Source organism: Haliaeetus leucocephalus, unplaced genomic scaffold (genome assembly GCF_000737465.1).
Source record: "Haliaeetus leucocephalus isolate CR32 unplaced genomic scaffold, Haliaeetus_leucocephalus-4.0 Scaffold657, whole genome shotgun sequence".
NCBI lineage: Eukaryota > Metazoa > Chordata > Aves > Accipitriformes > Accipitridae > Haliaeetus > Haliaeetus leucocephalus.
In genome coordinates, this window is record NW_010973093.1 from 1,488,377 (window position 1) to 1,511,132 (window position 22,756).

The 22,756-nt window shown below is 43.8% G+C and overlaps 1 protein-coding gene across 2 annotated transcripts in view; it reads right to left on the minus strand.

Moving 5' to 3' along the window:
- Window positions 1–22,750, minus strand: part of UBE2O (ubiquitin-conjugating enzyme E2O) — a 66,892-nt gene extending 44,142 nt beyond the window's left edge. The window contains exon 1 of one of the 2 annotated variants that reach the window (XM_010579373.1): window positions 22,729–22,750. Coding sequence is in view for 1 of the 2 variants with exons in the window: in XM_010579371.1 (XP_010577673.1) it covers window positions 21,639–21,842 (204 nt within the window). In the remaining variant the exon portion in view is untranslated. Of the gene's footprint in view, window positions 1–21,638; window positions 22,480–22,728 lie in introns of those variants that run through there. The other variant, XM_010579371.1, reaches the window with a different exon arrangement.
- Window positions 22,751–22,756: the final 6 nt, after the last annotated feature.

A 22,756-nucleotide genomic window follows, 5' to 3' on the forward strand; every position in this document is an offset into this window, starting at 1 on the left:
TGCAGGTAAAATCACTTTAGGGGACTGAATCCAGACATACCTTAACAATGAAATTCCCTCACGTTCAGCCATGTTTGGACCTGGATGTACAGCACTGCCACAGAGCCAAAATATTCATGTAGGTCTAGGAACTGTAGCAAATTTAATAAACTTAAGCAGGATTATTTTATCAAGTACAGAATCTCCTAGATGAGACAAAATAACACTGAAAGGCAATGTATAAATAGCTGTAGCTGTAAGCACAGCAAATGCTGTGTCATGCTATGCTGCCAAGTCAGTCCTGGGCAGCGGGTGCATGGGGCTGACCGGTCTCTCTTGTAGCTTCTCCGAGTTTCATGTGTGCTCTGAAATGAGAGCATCCCCCTGGAGAAATATTCTTGGTTGATCTCACATGCAGAACGCACTCCCCAAGCACACTGCAGTGCCTTACTGCTCTGCTACATATGAGGAATGCTGCACAGACAGACAGGCTGCCTGAAGCCCAAGAAGAGGCAGAGCAGTGAATTCAGTGAAGCTGATCAGGACCTGGGTAAATTTGCTAGCTTAGCTAGGAAATACAGAATCCTCAGGCTGGAGATGGGGGCATTTTCCATGGCTAGTGATTAAGAGTGCTCAGGGGAACTCTCAAATTTAGCTCATGAGGAAACCAGCATCACCGCTGTCTCATCAGGACACAGCCAGGGCAGAGGTCTAGCGTCATCTCTCCAGTCCCTCCTCACACAGAGTGAAGGCAAGCACTGTTTTAAGAGGTACAATGGCTAACGGTAGCTGCAAGCCATAGGAAATGTTCTGCAAAGGCTTTATGTTAAATAACAAGCCTTCTGAACCAGCTGTATTCACAGAAAAGTCAGATAGTGGTTTAAAAAAAAAATCAGAGCCTTTACAACCAGTTCAAGCAACCTCTGGAATGCGACAGAGAATCCACCCAAAATTCAGTGACAGTACCCTGTGCATGCATTTATTTCTGATAAACAGCAAAGCCACTCCCCCAGCTCACACTGCAGAAGAGAGTGTGTGAATGCTACTGGGACAATGCAGCACAATTGCATCATTGCCCAAAAAACCTCAGCTGCATTTTCTATTCAATGAAAGAGTTTCAATTATCCCCCCCATACATAAAAGCTGTATTGGCCACTACAAAAAGAAGGAACAGCCCCTACTGAATCCATATACCAGGCTACAGAAGACCAGTTATTTAACAACTGAATTTCTGCAACCCCTGCACTGTTACATGCCTTTTATTCAAGGGGTGAGTTCACCACACTTGTGGAATGGCTGGGGGAAGACTAAAACATCTCCCAGCCAGAGCAGGTTTAATTCATTGCCTCCTGTTTGTGCATCCTACAATACAAAAGCAACCAACCTTCAATTCTCATCAATAACTCTGAGACAATCTCACCAGGACTGGTGATAGCAATGATGCAATAGGGACAGAAGTGTAAAAGCCCTTCAGAGTCTGACTTAATACTCCTTGAGCAAAGCATTGTTTCACCCCCCACCTTGCACAGGTAAGTCTAGCAGACTGACTTTTTCTTCCTTACCATCTCAGCCAGAGCACAAAGCTTTCAACATCATATTTAAAACCCATCAGTGCAATCTTACAACACTACTATATGATTTTGCCTTCAGGTGTTTTCTAGGCTGACTTCTAAACCATTTACCATAAGCTCTCCCGATTTGTGCCAGCAACCTAAGACAATACAGCATTTGCCCAGCAGAACATGCAACATATGCATAGAAACACCACTCTCCTCTCTGCATTACTCCGCGGGTATCCATCCAGTTACTCAGCAGCACATTTGATGTGACAGTAATTCAAGATTATAACTCAGGGAATCCCTTCTCCCCCTGCCCCTTCCTTGACAAATGAGCAACCAAAAAGCACATATATAGATGGCTCACAGAAGTCACAGAGCCAGTGGTGCAAGTAAACACTTATAGCAATGGCATAGAAACCAGAGGAGCAATAAAGCCAGATGTTCCCTGGTTTTGTATGAAGTACACACAGTTCCCACTCTAAACCTGCTGAAGTTAGATTATTAAGTACCAACCTTTACACAAGTTTTAAGGGCAAAATCCTTTATACCTGCATTAATCCTTGCCCACCTTGTTTTCCTCTGGACATAGCATACAGACAACAGTAAACTTGCAGGAGTACATCTTTATGCCTCTCAACTCCACACATGCTTTACAGCACAACACAGCCCAAGAGCTGTACAGCAATAACAAATTACTGGGAAAAAATATTTCCCAAGATCCTCAAATCCAGTTTTCAAGAATGGCTTAGGCATTTAGGAGACCCAGCATCAAAAGAGTCCCCAGGGGAGTAACACACTTCTAGGCCAACCAGGAAACTGACATCTTCCATTTTTAAAGAGGAGAGTGTCTCAGAGAAACCTGGAACTACCCTTTCACTAAAAACATTTCTAAAAGGTCACCTCTTACAGGCAAGCAAGGGGAGATTGACTGCTAACAGAACTCACCTCAGAGCTGACTATCCTCCCATAAATGCCAAAGACTAAAGTCTCAGAATTTTCATAACTGGAGTTTAAAACTGTTTTAAGGGGTGCTTTGCTGCATGCCTCACCTCTGCATACAGATCAGCAGGCTGCTCCTAGCAGGTCTTTTAAAAAGCCCTCTCTGAATTTGTACACCTTCAGCAGGAACACAGGAACATGTCTCTATTCTCTTCCTGACCTAATATGACAAAACATCAGATAGTAACATCACCTGCAAGATATTCAATGCAGATCTGGTTAGAAAAGATGCTAAAAAGGCATTGGGGGATGTCCCATTTGACTCAGCAGCTCTGTCAAATATTCCACACTTATAAAGTGCATTTGTTCCCTACTCCTCCCTCAGACCTGCTAGTTCAGCCTAAGGTCTGAGATGAGCTGAGATCTTTCATCTTAAGCATCTTCAATGCCTCTGCAGACTCTCTCAGATGTAACCTGACTGCATGTAAGTAGCTCTGCTGAGGATGCCCTTAGAGGAGTAAGGGCTCGCTCTAGACAGCATGAGCAAAAAGCAGTAAAAGCCTGTTTGCCTGAAGTCAGCAGTTCTGCTTCCAAACAGACACACAGCTAGTCAGTGAGACTTCCTTTTTTTTTTTCCCCTTTAAAAAAACATTCGCCTTTCAGAGCAGAAAGGCACTAGATTTTTAGCACAGATGTGATACTGAGTTTTGCATTATACCTGTGCTAACAGCCTCTTGGGAATATCTTAACCAAGAAGAAAAAATACTAAGGACAAATGATGCAGCTAATCAATTACAAAGCCACTGATCCCTGTCCCTACAGTGGCATGACTCCAAATGTATGCTTTGTACATCTGGATGCCTTTGCATCTACACACCAAAGAATAAAAACAGTCTGGTGAACAACTAATCAATAGCCCCGTCTGCAAAATACATTTTCCCTTCTTAAACCAAGTCAGTTATCCTTGACAGGGAGCCCCATATTTCCAGGAACTGTAATTCACTTGATGCCTACTTCCTAAAATGACCTTTTTTTGAGGATATATTGTTACACACATAACCAGTAGGAAAGTGCACATTTTGCTTTAACATCAGACTCTTTGTTATGTGCCATATACATAACATGTTCTTTGCTTTAATGACTTCAGTTATAATAGAGGGATTTCAGCCCATGCAACCCCAGTGAAACATTGAGCCATAAACACAGTTAGAGTAGATTTGCAAACACTATAAAAATACCCTTGCAAGATGATTTAGAGAGTTTTGCTTCCCTGACAGCTGGAGCTGTGCTCTGCCTCCTTCTCCCTGCTTCCAGCAAAATGGAGGTTAACTGAACTCTGCCTTTAATGAGCACTGCCAAAATGCCATGGTGAGGACAGTCCTGCAAACCCTTGAAAGGGGGACAAAGCTGCAGGCCTGTGACTGTGTAAAGTAATGACTGGACAGCATATTTTGGAGTCACTGAAAAGCCACGTGACATGAACTGAACAGCATTAGTACAACCGTAAGCAGAACTGCTCCGAGGTGCTCAGCCCCAGCCACAGTCTCTAAGAGTCCATGGGTTGATAAGCCTTAGGCTGCATTATATGGCCTGTTGTTCCTACTTAAACATACAAACTAGGTTCTTCCTTAAAACTGCCCCTGCTCATTAACTGCCACTGTATACTCCTCAGGTCTGGCAGGCTCCTGAATAGGATGAGTAACCTGCAGCAGCCACTCAAACCAAGTCAGACCAGCCACTACCAGGATGCTCCTAAGCTTACAACAGTGATTTTTACTTGAAAAAGATTCCCCAGCTTTGCAGGCTATGCATATGCAAAGATACTGTGTCATCAGCCACTGAAATGCAGCTAGTGCTGGGGTTGAACATGGTAGCTATGAAAAATCAAGTGCACTCTTAAATAGTGGACAATAATAAGCCAAGAATATGGCACTTCTCCATTTGAAGGTGTACACTCTGCATATACTCAAGTATATACTCATGTACTCAAGTTACTGTCAAGATTAAAAAGTGTGTTGAGTATACAGAAAAAGCAGCAAAAGGGATACTTTTGCTATGAATATGAAATGACAGTGTTCTTATCACAAACTAAAAAAATCCAGAAAGCACCTGATGCAGCAGAATCCTGTAGTGAAAGGTCCTCAACTGTGAACATCTGCATAATATAACCACCAGCCTTAGACTCACTGCCAAAAGGCATTTGTTGTCTTTGTCAGATTTTTTTTTTTTGATACACCCCTTATCAGGTGTGCATTAGGAGATCTCCTGCATGTTATGACATGCACCTTTGCAAGATTCATGCAGTGAACACAGAGCAACCCCTTCTCTGCCCAGAGCCAGCTTCCATCCCACTTAATTCATCGGTCTGGATTCATTTCTCATTACCCCGCAGCTACGTGCCTGGCTCAGCCAGCCATGTTACCTTTATCCTATCAGGTACTTAACAGTGCCTCACACCTCCCTGCTTTCCTCCTTTACCCTTGCCTTGGGCACTGAAGGCTGAGAATACCGATTTGGACAGAGGTCAGACAGGAGGATGCACTGGTCAGGATGCCAGCCCTAAAGCCTTAAGAATCACATATGCCATGGCATTTAGTAGGGCTGAAGCTGCTAGTTAATTAGATTTGCTTAATGAGTCACATTAAATAGCGTATATGTAAGAACAGGTTTTCTGTTAGTGCGAGGACCTCACTGGATTATCTAGGTGAAATGCTGCCATTACAATGGAGTCTTTTTTCATTTTACATACTTAACCATGACCTACATTCCTTTTGCTCGAAGAAGGCCCATCTCCAGAGGAAATGTGCCTCTTTAATCAGCTCCGGTATTTTTTCAGGGTTCAACAGGGATGGATGGAGCAGCCTCATGTCTCTTCAGATAAAACACAGCTTACAGAAGCTCCAGGAGAGAGTGGTAAAAAAGCTATCAAGTTCAAATAAGGGCAGGCAGTATCTGCAGCCTGATCTGGCCAGCACACTGCACTCTAGAGACCACTGGGATCAATGAACACCAAAGCCTCCACATGTCCCCAATAAGCCTGGCCAGCTGCTTTACCTTGTTGTGCAAGGGACTGTCTCCTGGTGAAACTGCAGTCAAGATGAAGTTTCAGGAGGAAGACAAAAAAAATCAGAAGTCTGTGGGGCAATCAGCAACCTTAACTCTTGTCTCCACAGGAAAGAAGCCTACGAGCCATTAGTAAAGAGAATATACATAGACTCACCAGCTGCATTAAAATACAAAAAAGAAACAGAAACCCACATGTAAGGATTACATCTTACTCTTGTTTCCCAAAAGTTTTGGGAAATTCCAACTGCTTCTAAGATACAGCCTCTCCTCTCTACTAAAGCAGAGCCAGCCAAAAACAACCCTCCAAAACTCACACCCCCCAAACCCACCCTAAGAAAACCCCCCAAAACCAGAAAGGGACCACAGAAGGCTCAAAAGAGAAGGCATTTGTATAAAGCTGCTCTGGGACAGCATGTCCAGGGAGACAGGCCCATCCCTCAGGGCTTCCCCCCAGGCACACCACAGACATGGACACAGCCTGCCTGTAGGGCATCAGGCTACAGGGACAACAGCTCACTCTGAAGGTGTCAGGGCTGCAACAAGGAACTGAGAAGGGCTAGAAAAAGCAGAGTAACACACCTCATGCCACAGCCTCTGGAAAACATTAATGTGATCAATGCATTCTCCCCATTAGGACAGGTTTCAGATTTACACTTTTTCAATCCCATATCCATTTTAGATATTTTAAAAAACAATAGCTTTTACAAGCTAAACCACATCATTTTTCTGCCCTCTCCATCACCATCGGCAATAAAGATCCCCAGTACCTCCGAAGGCTGTTAGCTTTGTTGATGCATGATGCAGAACAGGATACGCCCAACACTGCAAAGCTCAACACTACTGACAGCAGTAAAAATAACTCCTGTTTTGGTACATTAAGCAGTTAAGATCAGGAGGCACACAGAGAATGTGCATACAATAACCTATCACAAAACAACAAGGATTATGTTGCACTGAAATAGGTCTGAGATTTAAACAGATATGAGATCACCGGGGCATGGTAAGAAAGGCACCGATGAAAAAAAAAAAATCCCCCGATTTTCCCTTTTGTTCACATTATCCCAAACAGAACAAACTAAGGAGAGATCAGGCTTAAAGTTCCCTCCAACTGGAAGGAAACAAGCACACCCTCTCCTTTGTTACGGTATAAACTCCTTTCCTTTACAAGTGCAGCTCTACTGAGACACAGGCTGGTGGATGTTAGTGAAAAGGGCCTTGCCTGCACTAAGCCAAGCAGTCAGGGCAGGTCTGGCAGCCAGACCCCATCCACATCCAGGCTACCTACCACAGGACCGACCCGAGCCTCGCACTGTGGCAGGACCCACCACCACCACAGGCACTACTCCTACCACAGCCTACTCCCTCGCTGCAGCACCGGCACCTCTCAAGCTCCTGGTGCTGTTCAGCATTGCACCTTTTCTTGCATTTCTCCATCCCGTGTGCCAGACTTCATGAAATGACACAGATCCCAAACTCAGCTGTGTGCAAGCGTGCGCTCTCACACTGTACTCTACCAGCACGTGACAGTCTCAGCAAGGAGGCAAGGGATGAAGAGGTAAAGTCTGCTCATCTTCCTCCCACAGCCCTTTGCAATACTGTCATTTCCCTTGCCATTTTTAAATGTTTTGTTTTCAAATCTCAGCCAGAAAAGCATAACCTGGGAGTACAAAGCCATTAACTACTTCTGGCCTGGAGTCCAAGCAACTGGAGGAGGCAGGACAAGCAGATTTTCCAAAGGCTTCAACCCAAGAGGGGCTGCCTGCCCAGAGAGCTACTGCTCTCTATACAACAAGAAATAACCAATCTCACTGAAAATCCATACAGGAGGTTTTATGGAACCTGTTGTATGACACCCTCGAGGGCCACTGAATACAATAAGCACACTGTAAGCTGATCTCAGCTCTTTATTTTTGTCAATGTTCAGACCTTAGAACAAGATAAGGTTACTTTTCACAACTACCTAAAACTACAAAGAGCTCATAGTGGAACACTTACCTGTTTTAGAAGCAAAGTTTAACCCCAGATTTTTAGGGAAACTTAAGCCAATATTTATATTTAAGCTGAAACATAACAAGAAAGGTCTCCCCTTCTGTGTACCTGATCAGCAGTAACACAAACTGCGGCAGAGCCCCAGCAGAAATACAAGTCCCCTCCGAAACCATCCCCTGCCTGCAAGGGTTGAACTGATGGATGCTTTGTATTGAACTACTGCAATAATTAGCAAATTATTAATTGAATAGCAGACAACCATACAGTTCTATCAGAAATCTACATTTTCAACCTAAGAGAAGAGGCAAACGCCACCTTCCTGGGTGAAATAATTTTGAAGAAACTATGACTCTTACACCCTGATTTCTGCGCCCCTTGGGATGGAGCTGCCAACTATATTCTTACCACACTCATGTCTTCCACAGACAAAGCATACATGTTGTTTCAGCCCCAAATTCAGAGTTCTTCCTAGCTTTCAGTCTGGTCAGCAACCTAGACTGAGATGGTAACACAAAAATGGAATTACTAAAAATCATTTATACAGTGGGGCGGTACATGCTTGTCCATCAGTGCTTGAATCTTCTGCCACAGCCACGTTCCAGAACCTTTTCAGGATTGTATTGTCACCACAATTACATCACCGGCAGGCATCAGCACTAGGCCTCCTTGACAGTCACAAGCAAGGCAACACAGAGACAACTTCCATAGGCTTTGAGTTCTAAGAGATTTTTACCAATACCTTACTTGATCACTTAATAAAGCAATAATGGTAACTGCAAAAAGGCACACTCCAGTCAAGCCACCTGAAGCCTCTAAGCACCTCAGTGTTAAAGCATTTAAGTGTCACACCCCTTTTGAACAGGAACAGCCCAAAGATCAGAAGTTGGCTTAAAAGTCAAAGCCTATCATTTGAAAGTCCCAGATCTATTTCATCTAGCAAAGATGATTTTGATACAGTAGCTTTAAAAAAAAGATGCCAATGAAGTTCAAAAAGAAGCTGCTGTTCTCATCTCAAGAGTAAGTGATGATCAGTAGAGTTCGTAATCTCAGAAAGTGATCATGAAAAAGGCAAATAAAATTTGCAATTGAATCCTACTTTTCTCCTACTACACACACCAATCACAGACCTCTCCACAAAGTTCAAGTAACACTTCAGGGTTGAATGGATCAAGAAAAACTGCAATTTTCCTCTTGCAGAAAACCTCAGCATCAGAAGCCTAGTCCCACAGCAATACTGCAGAGACAGCATGTGATGGATAAATATTTCAATGGGGAAGTCACCATAGCTTACTCTTTCAGAGGACAATTATAAAAAGAGATTTGTGAAGATACTTGAACACTGCACCAAAAAGCATATTGCTAGATGTTACCAACAGTCTGGGCACTCAAACAACACTTCTTTTCATAATAATGGAACCCCCCTGCCTTGTGATATGCACAAAAGAAGGGAACTGAAAAAGTGTAGAGTTTCCTGAAAAAAAAAAAAAATCACTTGTGGTGGGGGAGTAGGGTGGGATAAAAACAATACATATCAGTGTGACATTTTCACAACAGCAGCAGCTTTTGTGAATGGAGCACCGAGATGATTCAAGAAAATATTAGAGTTTCAAAACACTTCAAAGAGAATAGCTATCTCACCATTACAACATCTCTTGGCAGAGATACACAGCTTTCAATACATCCGACAAAGCAAGACAATGCCTCTCTCTGCTCAGACATGCATTCAACACATCACTCAGATTTCACCCAAATGACATTTCAGTAGCACCTGCCCCCAGTTAAAATAGCTATTTATAGCAAGGTGTGTGTCAAGAAGAGTAATTTCACCCATCACTTGAGGCCTGGGTGCAAATCACAGACCACATGTTGTCATTTATGATTAAATGCTCTTCCTCTTCCTGGGCTCTAATGGAGATTTGCCACTTTGCTAAATCACAGCATAGCTGAACATGACAGGTGCCTTCTTTTCCTGAAAGTGCAAGATAAACTCAAAGGCAACATTTGAACAAGGCTAAGCTGGAAGTAGCAGTACTAGCTATGCACATAGCACATACTAACCTTGCAGTGTTCCTACTGAAGCCTCATTTCCACATGGGAACATAATAAACATCCTTTGTTTTACTCTTCTTCAGAACACAGATAATCCTGCTTCATTTCAAATACCCTAAAGCAATTTAGTGGAAAAAATGCCCTTTTAGCTCACATACCAAGATCATTCATTAGCAGAAAAAACTAAAAACACAGGTCAACATCACTCCTCAGTTCAGATGCAACACTCCCAGACTAGAAGGTCATACTTAATCAATTAAGCATTTTGAGAACATCCAGGGATTTTTTTCTGATGAAACTGGAAAAATGAGAGGGCAAAGGGATGACCTGCCAGCTGGGGAGGCAAAGCATTGGACAGGTCTGCCACTGTCCAGAGCAGGGTAGGGACCACTATCTTAGGAACAACAAACATGCTATTGTTTTGAGTAACATAACTCCCAGAGAAAAATTAAAACAGCAAAGATAAGGATACATGGGTGGGGAGAAAGGGTCTTTGAGGTGTGGGCAGAAAACTAAACCTAATCAAAGGGCATGAACAGTTAAGGGCCTCTGAAGCAGCAAAATGGTATAAAAATGAAATAAAGAGCTATGAAAAAAGACCTGCTACCACAACAAACTTTTGTCTACAGTAGCAGTAACACACCTGATCCTCTTACAGCACAGCAGGAACCAGCTGAGCTAAAGCCAAGCTAGCAAATACTTAAGAACTGCAATTTGGTGTCTTTTCTACCACACTCAGTAGTACATTCAGGTTGGACAATGCTGCTATGAATGTCATTCTGTGCCTAATGCTTGATCTTTTGTTTTAAGCCTTCATTCAAGTGTTGCCAGCACTGTAGATCAGAGGCAGACAATCTGAACTGAACTGTAGCCGAGCTAAGTTAGCAGCGCTAACCAGAACAAACAGTATTTCATAAAGACTTTTCAGGCTACTTTCCAGAACAAGTATCACAGACTCTCCAGCTCCCGGGGTGTTCAGTTCACTGCCATCATCACATCAGCATGATTCTTCCAGCACCAAGGAGATGCAGATAGGAGCCGCATAGCAGACTGCTAAGATTGCTCATAAAAGCTTCTGCAAAATGGCTTGCTAGCCCAAACGGTACTAAGCAGTTGTAAAGATTCAAAGTTCTGGAAAGCAAGAGCTTTCCCCCCTGAGTTTTTTGCCCCTTCCACACACTCACCCTTAGCAGCATAAGAGCACAACACTCATTTAGAGAAGCAGGAGACAGGAATCTGCCCTACAAACACCACCTTTAAAAGCTGATCTTTTCAGTCCCTCCATTTCTCATCACAGGCCTCCTGACAGCAAACACTTATCAATGCCAGATTAGAAGAGATTAATTAAGTTATCAAAAAGAAAGTTAAGGTTCATGTCAGTCACCATGGGCAGTAAAGTACACTCAATAGTAACTATCAGAGGTAGGGTGGGTGATGAGACTGGTCTACCCAACTGACCATGGCCAAGAAAGTCAAATGCAGTTTGTCAAACCCAACACGCAGGGCTCACCACCAGTTTCCAACCATCTCCACAACCACTAAAGAAAAAAAAAAAAGCTTTTGCAGCAAGTGCTCACTTTACAGCAAGTATGCCAGCTATGGGAGTTCTCAGATAAGAGTATTTTCTCTACAAAACTGCCTTGCTTGCATGCTTGTACAGATGCTAATCAGAGAGACTGCCGTAATGTGAAGAGAAAGCAACTGCTGGGGCAGAAACAAAAGAAGCCAAAGCATCACTGTGAGAGAGACAACATTAGGTGTGAATACACATTGTGTGTTTGCACCTGAATGCCAATTAAACAGTAGAATACACAGAGTTAGTGCAACACACAGTCAAGCCACATTCACTACACTAACATAAGACATAAGTCAACTCACAATTATTTTAACCATTGTGCAAAAGCAGATAGATTCCGAATGGTAACCAGTATCTATGGATGGCAATCTGGTACTACATTATGTTACTGAGAATAGAAAAAAAAATACAGACACCACAATTAAGAGGAAGGCAGGAACTTAGCCTGGATTTCTTCCAAAGCTCAAAGTGTCAATACTGGAAAAAAACAGAAAGGCTCCTCCAATTAAAGATGTTACACATGCATTACAGTGACTACAACAATTACCATATTTGTGATATTTATTTCCTATAAATTATTAATCTTCCTCTAAGATACCCAACAAAACAAGAAATATGAGAGCAGATCACGTAATACTCCTGTGAAATAAGAAAAGTGCTTGATATGGGAAGTGTTAAGTTTTCATCTAACACTTGAGCTCAGATAAAAGCAGCCTCAGGAAAGAAACATTAATACCTTTCAACAAGGTACTCAAAGCTGATCAGGACAGTCAGAGCCAATTCTGACCAAGAAAGCATGGTGTGAGCTGGAGGAGGTGTGGACAAGGGCTGCAAGATGAGCACGGAAAGAGCCTATCTGGCAAGGAAAGTAGTGATATACAGTCTGAGGGTGAAAAGGGAGAAAATGATTGTGCTTCCTCATATAATAGCACATTTATAAAGACAAGAAGCTATCTAGGAGCCAGGTTTGCTTTTTACAAGAGATGGGTGTAAAGTGCTTGCACATTTATGCTAGAAATTACAAATTTGCTCATCAAGATTAGGACAGCTTCCTAATTCAAGAAATCAAAGTAAATGGTTAACTCTTTATGACAGACCTTCCCTGATGGATACACAAGCAGGCTGCTGCTGCAGTGATAGCAGGGAATGGCTCAGGATGCCCGCCCTAGTACTAGCCTGGAGTGCTCACACGAGTCATCACAGGGAGTTCCTGCCCGGCACACATTTTATTACAGTAAAGTCACCCTGTACTTAGCATTTTGCTTTATCATTACAGGGCAGATTTCGTTTGTGAACCAAATGAGACATTCCTCTGTCATGTACCAGCACAATCCCCAACACCACACAAAACTAAATAGAGGAAGTTTCTAGCCCCAGAGTCAAAAGGGCAAATAAGCCAATTCAGCTACGCAGGTCAGATGTTCTGGGTGAAAAGGTAGTTACTGAGCCAATAACACACTCTGAATCCGACTGTCTAATTTTTACACATAAAGTGAGATCTCAAAACATTGACAGCTGACACATTAGGATGATAAAAATATTAATGTATTAAAAATTCTGAAGTTTCTTCTTAATATAAGCAGCCGAGAATTCTGGTATTTCCTGTGCAGGGTCACCTTCCCTGCTGTGTAATTCTGCAAGGGGCTCCCTTCTTTCTTGTATTTCAGGAATATACAGAGGTGCATATCTAGGAAGCAACTTGCTTCATCCTGTGAAGTTTGCTCCAGTTCAGAAAGCTTCCACAGTCAGGATAATTCAGGTCTATGTTCATCAATCACAAGCTGCATTAAATATACCCCAAGGAGGAAACATTTTATACTACTACACCTCTTTAGGAAGAGCTTCCCAAGCTCTATGGAAAACACCTGAAACATTGGCCAGCCCACCTTCTTACAGGAAGCAAATGAATCATTCACATCTGCAGACTGTAAAAAAAACAAAACCAGAAGTTTTCCAGGAAGGATGGAGATTCCTCCCTCTCCCCCGCTCCCATTTTCTGCTTTAAACTGAAGCCCACAGACAATTCACTAAGACAAGATTGTACTTCAGCATGGGAAACCAGAGCAACTTTTACGACCTGCTGCACAAAGACAGAGAAAAGCCTTCTGACACAAGTCACACATGTCAAGGACAAAACAAATATGAAGAGGCAGTTGGTTATGTATCATTTCCAGCCAGTTACACAACTGTGTAGTAACTCTAAATTTAGAAAATGTGGCTATTTTGTCTCAAGACTAATGCTGTTTCAAGGAACTTGGACTCAGACGCTGAACAGAAGCATGAATATTTCTTGCAATAGTCATGAGAATTATTCACTTGGATTAGATACATAACCTGCCTCCCAAGGAAAAAAAAAACAAAAACCAACTTTCAACTACAAAAGCAGACAGAAGGGCAAAGCCAAAGGACAAATAGTGCCTTGCTGGAAATCTGAGCAACTGGGAACAAAAATATCAAACAGTGCTCCACGCACACCTCAAATACTGAAAAGCAAAGGTGTGAGGGCAGAGGCCAGCAGCAGTACCAGCCACTTGAGATGGGTAGCAGCTGGGAAGGGCAGCAGAGCCCCACACTGCAGGGGCTGAGAGCTCCAACCCCTCTACAGCAGCAGGCAAAGCCAAAGTGGCCATTTCAGTGCCATGTGGAGTAAAGCTGGATGAAGGAAGATACAAAGGCTCCTTGGTGATCAGAGTGCTACTCAAGCTCCAACTGCATTTCAGCATAGCTGCTGCCACCAACCCTCATGGGACTGAGATCTAGGACCAGTTACTTAACAATATATCTTGAGCCAAGAGGCCTGGAACACCCACCTGATTCTAGAAACACCACTATGAACTAAGTTAACAGCCTACATCTAGGCTGCTCTTCACTGACTACATTTCTAACCCAGCCTTGCAAACCCCACAGCTCACTCAATTTATACCTAAACTAACTTCTAAAAATGCTAGGTTACTCAGTTTAGCTAATCAGGAGTAAAATCAAATCAAACTCCAGTTCCCAAATAGCAAGAGATAAAGTATGCCATCTAGTTTCCATGCATCCCATTTTACACATATGCTGAATAACCAATGTATTATGGTTCCGGGTGAGAATAATTTGCCCAGACAGAAGTCTCTAGCTATAACTGCACTGAGGAACGTCAAAAGTTTTTCCACCAAGCAGACAGCTCATGCTCTCCAGCCCTGGTCAGAAAGGGTCAAATAGCAAAGGCACTGAACACACACCAGGAAAACACCACCAGGGCCTAGCAGCACTGATGCCAGCTGTCTTACCCAGAATCACCTGAGGGCAAAGTTTTTGTCACCTTTCCAACATGCACAGCCAAGGAGGCACTGTCACATCAGAGCCCAGAAAATGCTTTGAAGTAGAAAAGTACTACTTACTAAGTATTCTTATCAGCAGAGAAGCAGCACCATTTCTTACAACCAAAATGATTTAATACACAAAATTCTTTTATTCTCAAAGAAGTTATATCCTTTCAAAAGCAGGTAAAAAATAAATCAGTCATGATGGAACTAATTCCAGCTCTTTCAGCATTAGCGTATTTCACTAAGCAGAAGGTTCATCGTCCCCTGACGAATGAAAACTGTACCCAGTCACTTCAACAGGAATGATGCATCAGGAACTCCCAGCTTTGGGCTAAGAAACACAGTTAAAAGCCTTAAGCTCCTCATCTTTTCAGCTGGTGATTAAATAGCCCTCTTCACTTGTCAGTCTCCAAACCCCTCCTTCACAAGCAGAAAAGCTAATAGCTTTAAAGGCAGCGGTAAGAACATACCACTGAGGCTGCGTTTGATGTGGGCTGAATACAGAACCACATGGTACCACTGTTGAAATTTTATTGTACAAAATGAATGCTGCTTAATGGACCAAGGGCATAGCTACCCAGTTTCTCTTCAACTCAAGAGACTGTAACCAGAGGCTGTGAAGCGATACCACTGCAAATGCAAGCTGAGCAGGGTTTCCTTGTTTCAAATTTACTCCTGTGAATTTAATTTTTTCCTGGCCTGGAAGCTACAGTAAGATACTGAGTGCTCCTGTCCTCTCCTAGCCTGCTTTGTTGCAAGTCCTTGGTCTCACCTTCTACCAACAGCCTCCACACTGCCCATTTGTTTCACAAAGAGTTACAGCACCAGCTGTTCGGGAAAGAAACAGAGGTGATGATTTTAAAGACAATGGCAAAAGCAGGGAAGAAAAATCAGCTTTGCAAACACAAAGAAGCCTACCTAGAGCATTCAACATACATCCGTAGCAGGGAGAGATGGTTGTTCAAATCCCTTGAAAAACTGGGCAAATTATTTAAGATGTAGCTTGATGTCCCACTTTAAAGACCTCAGCACACATGCACAAAAAGCATTTTGTATCTTGGCTTCTACTTCCTCCCCTTATAATACCCAAGCAACCTCCTACCCCATGCCAGAAGCTAACAGAGCAAGCACGTCCAAAAACAAAACCCCAAAACTACCATCTCATCAAGATACTGCTCTAGACACCACTTCCACACATCTCTAACTATTCATTTGTTAAACTTTAGACCAGCAGGTTAGCATATACATGGTGCACACTCTAAGCTCACAGCACAGAGGCATCAATGCTATTTAGCTTAAGTCTTCCCCATAACCTGAACTGCACTGCAACCCTCTCCACAGTCACAGAGCTTCTCTGGTGCAACGTGCACCTGATTGATGGAGAAGGACGAACAAAGCGTAAAGGTGATTGCATTTCTTTAAAAAACAACCCAAAAAGCAAGGTCTAGCGTACAGAGGTACACATTTCTTAGTCTTAAAATCTGATCACTCTCAACCCATGTTTCTGGCCTCAACCTACATGTCATATTCCGTAAGAGGGAGGAATTACATCTGCAGGTGCTTATTGGATCTATCTCTCCAGTAAGTTGCTTTAAACCCTAAGCAATTAAGGGCAGAAGACAAATGTAACATCACCTGTACTTCCCCTTACCTCTCCCACACAAGCACATATCCAACATACAGTTATCAAGTCCACATCCACCATCAGTTATGTTTGTTTCCATCTACACTGCGCTCTGAAGACTTCAGCCCAGTAAACATTCACAGTTTCCACTTGGGCCACTTCCATTGCCTGCTCCGAGCACTCCCCAAAGGCTGGGGCAGAAAGCCCAGCAGACATGACTCCATATCTTTCTTTTTGCCAGTCAAATGCATGAGGTAGGTAAGAATAATCCTGAAATGCACAGTGAGAGATGCTTTCTATTGAGAAACACAGCCGAGCCCCCAACACACCTAACTGCATGAAGCTGGGCTGTGTGTGCTCTGGCTTACCACCGCAGGCATAGGATCCTCCATGCAATTCATTCAGCAGAGGCTGAGAAGAGCAATACAACTAAAAGGACACCTGCCAACTTGAAACTCAGGCACATCTGAAAGCACCACAGCCATTACAGTTATCAGTAATCCCCACCACCTCTACCGCCAAAACCACGTTTTTCATAGTATATGATGTTTCTAATCACCCCTTATAATCATTATCACTCTACCCCCCACGTAGTCTCTTGCTCCCTTACCAGAAACACTTAACATTCAGAAAGAAAAAAAACCTTACCCGTATCTGTCAAAAGTAAATCCCCCACCCAGTCCCAGGACCTTGCCATCAAGTGAAACTCACTTTTGCTGAAGCTTAACTTCACAAATTCAAGTTAGCAGTATATATTGGTTTCAGACACAAACATGCACACATCTATTTAGCAGCCTAACAACCAACAGCAAATGGAAAAAAGCCCAAACATTACCATGGAGTCTCTCTATGGGTTGGTTTTTTTTTTTTTTTGTTCTGGAAGATGGAGTTAGCATTCTCCTACCTTGCCACAGGTCTAAAGATCTCAGGAGCAGGACACAGCTACACAGGGTAAAGCGTGAACTGAGTTACAGGTCAAGTGCTCTGGAGCACTACATAAAAAGAAGAAAGCCAATCCATCATCTCACATCTCAGTTCCAGGAAACTCAGGATGGACAACCTCAAAAGCAAGTGCAAAGATTTCAGATTAAAGTATCAGCTCCTGTGCTTACAACAACCCATTTGGGCAAAACCCCAGCTCATGGTGGGAGGTAACATTAGAGTGGAAAGAATAAGGCAGGTTTTTCCTAAGTAGCATTTAGGAAGGTGTCATCACCTTCTGAGCCTTTGAAATCCCCCAAGTAATTAAACAGTCAAACAAGAAGAGGCTTTTAGCTTCGCAAACACCAATTATTTCCCAGCACCAACACAGATGCCGAACATTAAAAACAGTGTCTCTCCTCCGAAGAGAGGAGAGGAGCTGAGGACAGCTGCCACAAGCAAGCAAGACCTTGCCCCAAAAAGCATCTGTCAAAGCTTCTGCCCTTCAGTGAAGAACCTTCGGCCAAAAAAGTAACTTTATAAAATTGCTTAAAGCTGTTTCTTTGCAGAAATCTGCATTGGAGCTGCATCACATCAGCAAAGGAAGAACTTGTATGAGAAAGCTGCAGCAAAATTCCTCACTCACACAGGTATTTCAAAGCCTGTCATGGGCTTTGATTGATTCCTTCTAAAGCTTTTAGTGCACATTAGTTTGTTTACTAGTCCTAAAAGCATTACTAATTTAGTTGGGTTTTTTTAAGCTATACCAGCACATTGAAAGCGAGTGCGCCTTGGAAGAGAGTGCGTCACAAAAACTGCTTGCTTGGGGAGAGGTTTCGTCCATTTTAAAAATAACACTCCTGCCTAGATTTAGAATAGTTATAATTAATTGCTTAGCCCAGGTGGCCACTTGCAACTCCTGAATTATCAATTCACTCTGCACACTGTACACAAAACAGCTCTCCATACAGTAATAGTGTACACTATTTAGTACTCCTGAGATTTCCATACCGCGAGTTGTGCAGGATTCCACTTTTGCAGTAAAATATTAATGATGATCCCCAAGTCTATATTGCAAGAGCCGAACAAATCAAAGTAAAATGGGGAATCAACTCAAAGGTACATAACCTTGCAACGGATACTCACAGGATGGAAAGGTCACCTATTAAAGTGGTTCAATTTTACACAGAACTACAAAAATTCCAGTAAGCCTTTTCTCTTCTCCTAACAGCTACAAATATCAGGTGGTTTCAAAGAACCACCCTGGGAGACTAACTGAAATGTCAGATGCAAGAATAGGGTTAGATACCGCTTCCTCATGCAATAAATGCCAGTGTTAATAGTTTATGGGCATGGAATTTGTGTGCTGCAACAAAACTAGAGTTCTGCACTGTGACCAGCATTTCCTCATGCCTCCTGAAAAGGACCCTGCCCACGCAAAGCAGAGCTATCCCTCTTCACTTGCTGCAACGTACCCACGCTGCATCACCACACTTTCAGACAGCGAACGCCTTGTCAGGTTTCAAGATGGAAGATTTTTAAGGCTTTTTTTTCATCCTTCAATTGCACATAGGTTCCACAGGGTCACTAGCTAGGATTAACATCTGAAGAGTGCACACTGGTGGGCTGGGGTCCCAGCAGTGAGGGCTGAGAGTGGCTGTGAAGGGACAGAGAGGGAAAACAGACCTTCAGCAAGAGGAAGTATTTCCTTCTCCTATAGTATGAGCACAGAAAAATCGCAACTTAAAAGTTCAGGACACAGCAGTAACTACTTGGCAGAATTCAGACATGAAATAAAATATTCATTAAAATCTTGAAATGGTGCAAGTGTAACTTCTTCAGAAACTTCTCCTGCAACCTTATATTCATGACTCAATATTTGAGGTCAAGAAATTATAGCAGTGAAGGATAGAAAGGAACAGAAGGGCTCTGTGGGATGAAGCGAAGTTGAATTCATATAGAGACTTGTGGAGATAACATCAGATAATTTCCAGCAAACAAACTGACCAGCCACTGGATTATGTCTGAGGAGCCCTGTTAGTTTGAATCCATTTCCAAAGCAAAGCTGAATACAGTAAGAGAGCCACCCAAACCAAGTTGTATTCTGGACCTTACAAAACAAAAGGCTGCTAAAAAGTTTTTAAAAAATTACACCTTGACTCTTAGGCAATCCTGGGGCCCTGTAGGGTTTCCTACACGTAAATCAATCAGCACCATGTGCATACCGCAGCATTACACCAAGACACTAGCACAAGCATTCGCTCCCTGAGGCAGACACAGAGCAGGAGGCAGGGAACTCTGCAGCCTGGCCAGCTGAAGGCCTTTAGATAAGGTGCTGAAATACAACACCTGCACTTTCCATTTCCCCCAGCTGCAGAAGGGGCATATCTGCCTTGCACAGGCTTTGTGAAAATGAAAGATGGCAGAGAGCTCTGAGGCTTTCAGGTGAGAGCAGGAGGAAGGGTAGCAGCATTTTAAAGCACCCTATAAGCCTTACTAATATCTAATATATTTGAGCATTTTTTTAAAGTTCCCAAAGGCAGCTAAAGTGTGCAGCAGGAAGGCTAACCTACAGCTGAGAAAACCTGAAATTAAAATTCAGCTGGGTCTCAAGTAGTCCTGCTAATTAGTTAAAAAAAGCATCAAGTGCTCACACCAGTTCACAGTACTTTCACAACCTGAGTTGCAAATTACATCTACCATTGAAACAGTACCATCAAGACAAGAGAGATGGCTTTAGCCAGTCAAGAGGAACTGCTCTTCAGGTTTGTTGGGTCAGGCAAGACATGGATGGCAAACATATTTGGAAAGGGAAGCTTTCTCCTTCCAGGACTGCTTAGGTTTTACAACATGCAGCAACGACGACTTCCCAGTGTTTTAAATGGGGAAAGTGGTCATGGAAGGCAGGAAAGGACCACACGGAGCCTGAGGGTAAGAAATCCTGGACCTTCTTTTATTCACATCATTGTCATGATACTGCTAATGACTATCAACGCATGAATCAAAGTCAGGAATGTGCTCAGATATACCACTTATTATTGGAGGAGCTAGTGGGGCTTTGTACCAACTGCTAGCTCTATTTCAAGAAAAAGTTTCTATTACTTATTAACATCAGTAATCATGTGCTTGGGTTTAAGTCACAGTCTGCCTATCATTTCCAACAAGAAAGAGCAAAAGCAAGCATTGAACTTCTAGAAGCAACAGTAGAAGTGATTAGCCTATCTATTCCCTAGCTGAAAAAAAATTACCCAACTGCCCACAGTTTAAAGAAAAGACAGGACAGCTCTAGGATTATAGTTGGGTACAGAAAGCTGCTTTTGACCTTTGCACTGGGAGCCACAGGTGCTGTTTTCACTGTCCCCAAAATTTGCAACAACTTTATTTCTCCCTGGGTTACAACATTCGGTCTATCCAATACATGGGCCAGGGTTCATAGATCTTAAAGTGCTGGACAAACAGGAGATAGGCACCCAGCTTCCAACATGAAAGCAGGATTTAACATACAAAACAGGCACACGATGGCACAAGATGGGGCTAGCGAAAGCCCTGGCCCCACAGCACCTTTACCCTCTGCCCGTTACAGAATTAAGAACTCGGGGAATTAAAAGGTAATAAAAGGAAATAAAAGGGTGCAACAAGCACCCTCTTGAATCCATGGTTTAGCTGCAACCAGGACACATTAACATTTTTAAGGACATCAAACAAGAATCTCACAGGCAAAGATGCTAGAGAGTCAGAGTCACAGCCAAAAAGATGTATCTGCAGATAACAACAGGCAACAGCACCCAAAAGCCAACAAACTTCAGGCCCAGGACAACCACGTGGTGCCTATGGTTTGCACCCCTCCCAGCATGGACAATGACAAGCACGTCAGGCTTACCTGGCTGGTTCTCACGCATTGGTGTAACCCAAAAAGGGTTGGGTCAGCAGACAGCTAAAAAACCCGATTATAACCACTAAATGATTAGTCCCACAACATACTTCCAGTGGCGTCAGATTTGTTTTTAGCAACCCTGAGCTGCAGCGCAGATCGTACACAATACCTCTCAATTTTGTTAGTGGGCAGCTTTTCAAATGGAAAAATCAATATAAGTACACCTAAATTCCTCAAGCACTTAGGAAACTTCTCCGCAGGGTCTATTACCCAAGTGGTAAAGGCACCTACACCAGAGGAGAAGGACCATGAAAAGGAAAGACAGGCACACCTTTTATTTACATAGCTGTCTTTGATTTCTGATCCTCCCCAGTTTAGCTTTTTCTAACATTGCAAAGGCTGCAGTTACCAAGCGACTAAAGTCAGAGCTAACACTTCTGGATTTGAGAACCCAATAACAACTCCTAAGTCCATGTTTACTCACCCAAATTGAGGCGGCTTTGTTTAGATGCTAAAAACCACACTCAGGACAAATTGTCGCTGCAACAGCACATGAAGATTTTATTGCAAGGCTGCAGTGATTGAATTGTGGTTCTTTAGAGAAAGAAGGCTTTTTTTTTTTAAGGTAGAAATACATCACATGGCAATATCTTTTCTGAATAGCTGTTTTCATTTTCCTTATCTCCAACCGGTCACGTGTCTAATGACACTACCACCTAAATTTAGCTCATTCTGTTAGCACTTGCAATCCTACCGATGATGCCTGTAGGACTGCAACACACCTTTCTTCCTCCCAGTCTCCCCTCTCTCCTTCAGTGTACGGGGCCATTTCTGAAACAGCAAAGCAGACAGCATACCAGAAGCCTCCTGCTTTTGCCTGCCACCCCAGAAGAGCACTCAGACCCGCTCTGCTGCAAGGACAGTGCAGGCCGCCTGTTTTGTTCGGTGCAACGCCCATTCCTCACAGGCCCCTTTGTGCTATATTACAGTGCCCCCTCGCTCGCTTTTGTCTCCGTACTGTCAGTCAGTCTGTGCAATACCCCACGCCAGGCGAACTTTGGGAAGTGGGAATATTCTAACACAGACTACACCTTGCGGTTCTCCAGATATAATGAAGAGGTCACAGATTTACGTATGCCTCATCCGCGGGGGGTAAACGCTCACGTAAACAAGGGCAGATCCAAACCACGGTTACTGGCTGCCGAAATCTTTATCTAGTCGAGGTTTCCCCGTTCGGCCGTTGACTCCCCTAAAACAGGCGATGACGACACTGTCCAATAAAGGCAGAGATACCAGCCCACATCCCCAGCAAGCAAGAGGGGTCTGGAAGCTCTCTCAAACCACCTTCACAGGCAGGCCTCTCCTTAGGCCATTAAATCCCAGCGCCCCAGCAAAACAGCCGTACTTTGCCACAAGCGGCATCCACGCCGGGCTTCCAGAAGGAGCGTGACGAAGGAAGGGAAAAGGATTTCAACCTCCGGAGGACACCGTCCACCTTACCCCACGCTCAGACTGCTGCATGCCGCCACCGGCGGGCAAGGACGGGCGGTAGGAGGGGAAAAGCAGCAATAACCCCCTTCTCGAGTGCCTCCGGAGCAGCCAAACACCGCAGCCCGCAGGGGAGGGAGGGAAGGAGCCGGCCGGCAGCCCCGCAGGCCGCGCAGGCCCCTGCCCCGGGAGGCCTCCAAGGCGGAGCCCCGGCCTTGCAGCCGGAGCCGGGCCCCCCCCCGGGGCGGGAGTGGGGGGGGGGACGGACGACGACACACGGACGCAGGGGCCGAGCCCGGCCGCGGTCAGCCCCCGCCTCGGCGGGAGCCGGCGGAGCCCGAGGCCGCCCCGGTTACCTTGGTCTCCTTGACGTGCTGCTTGATG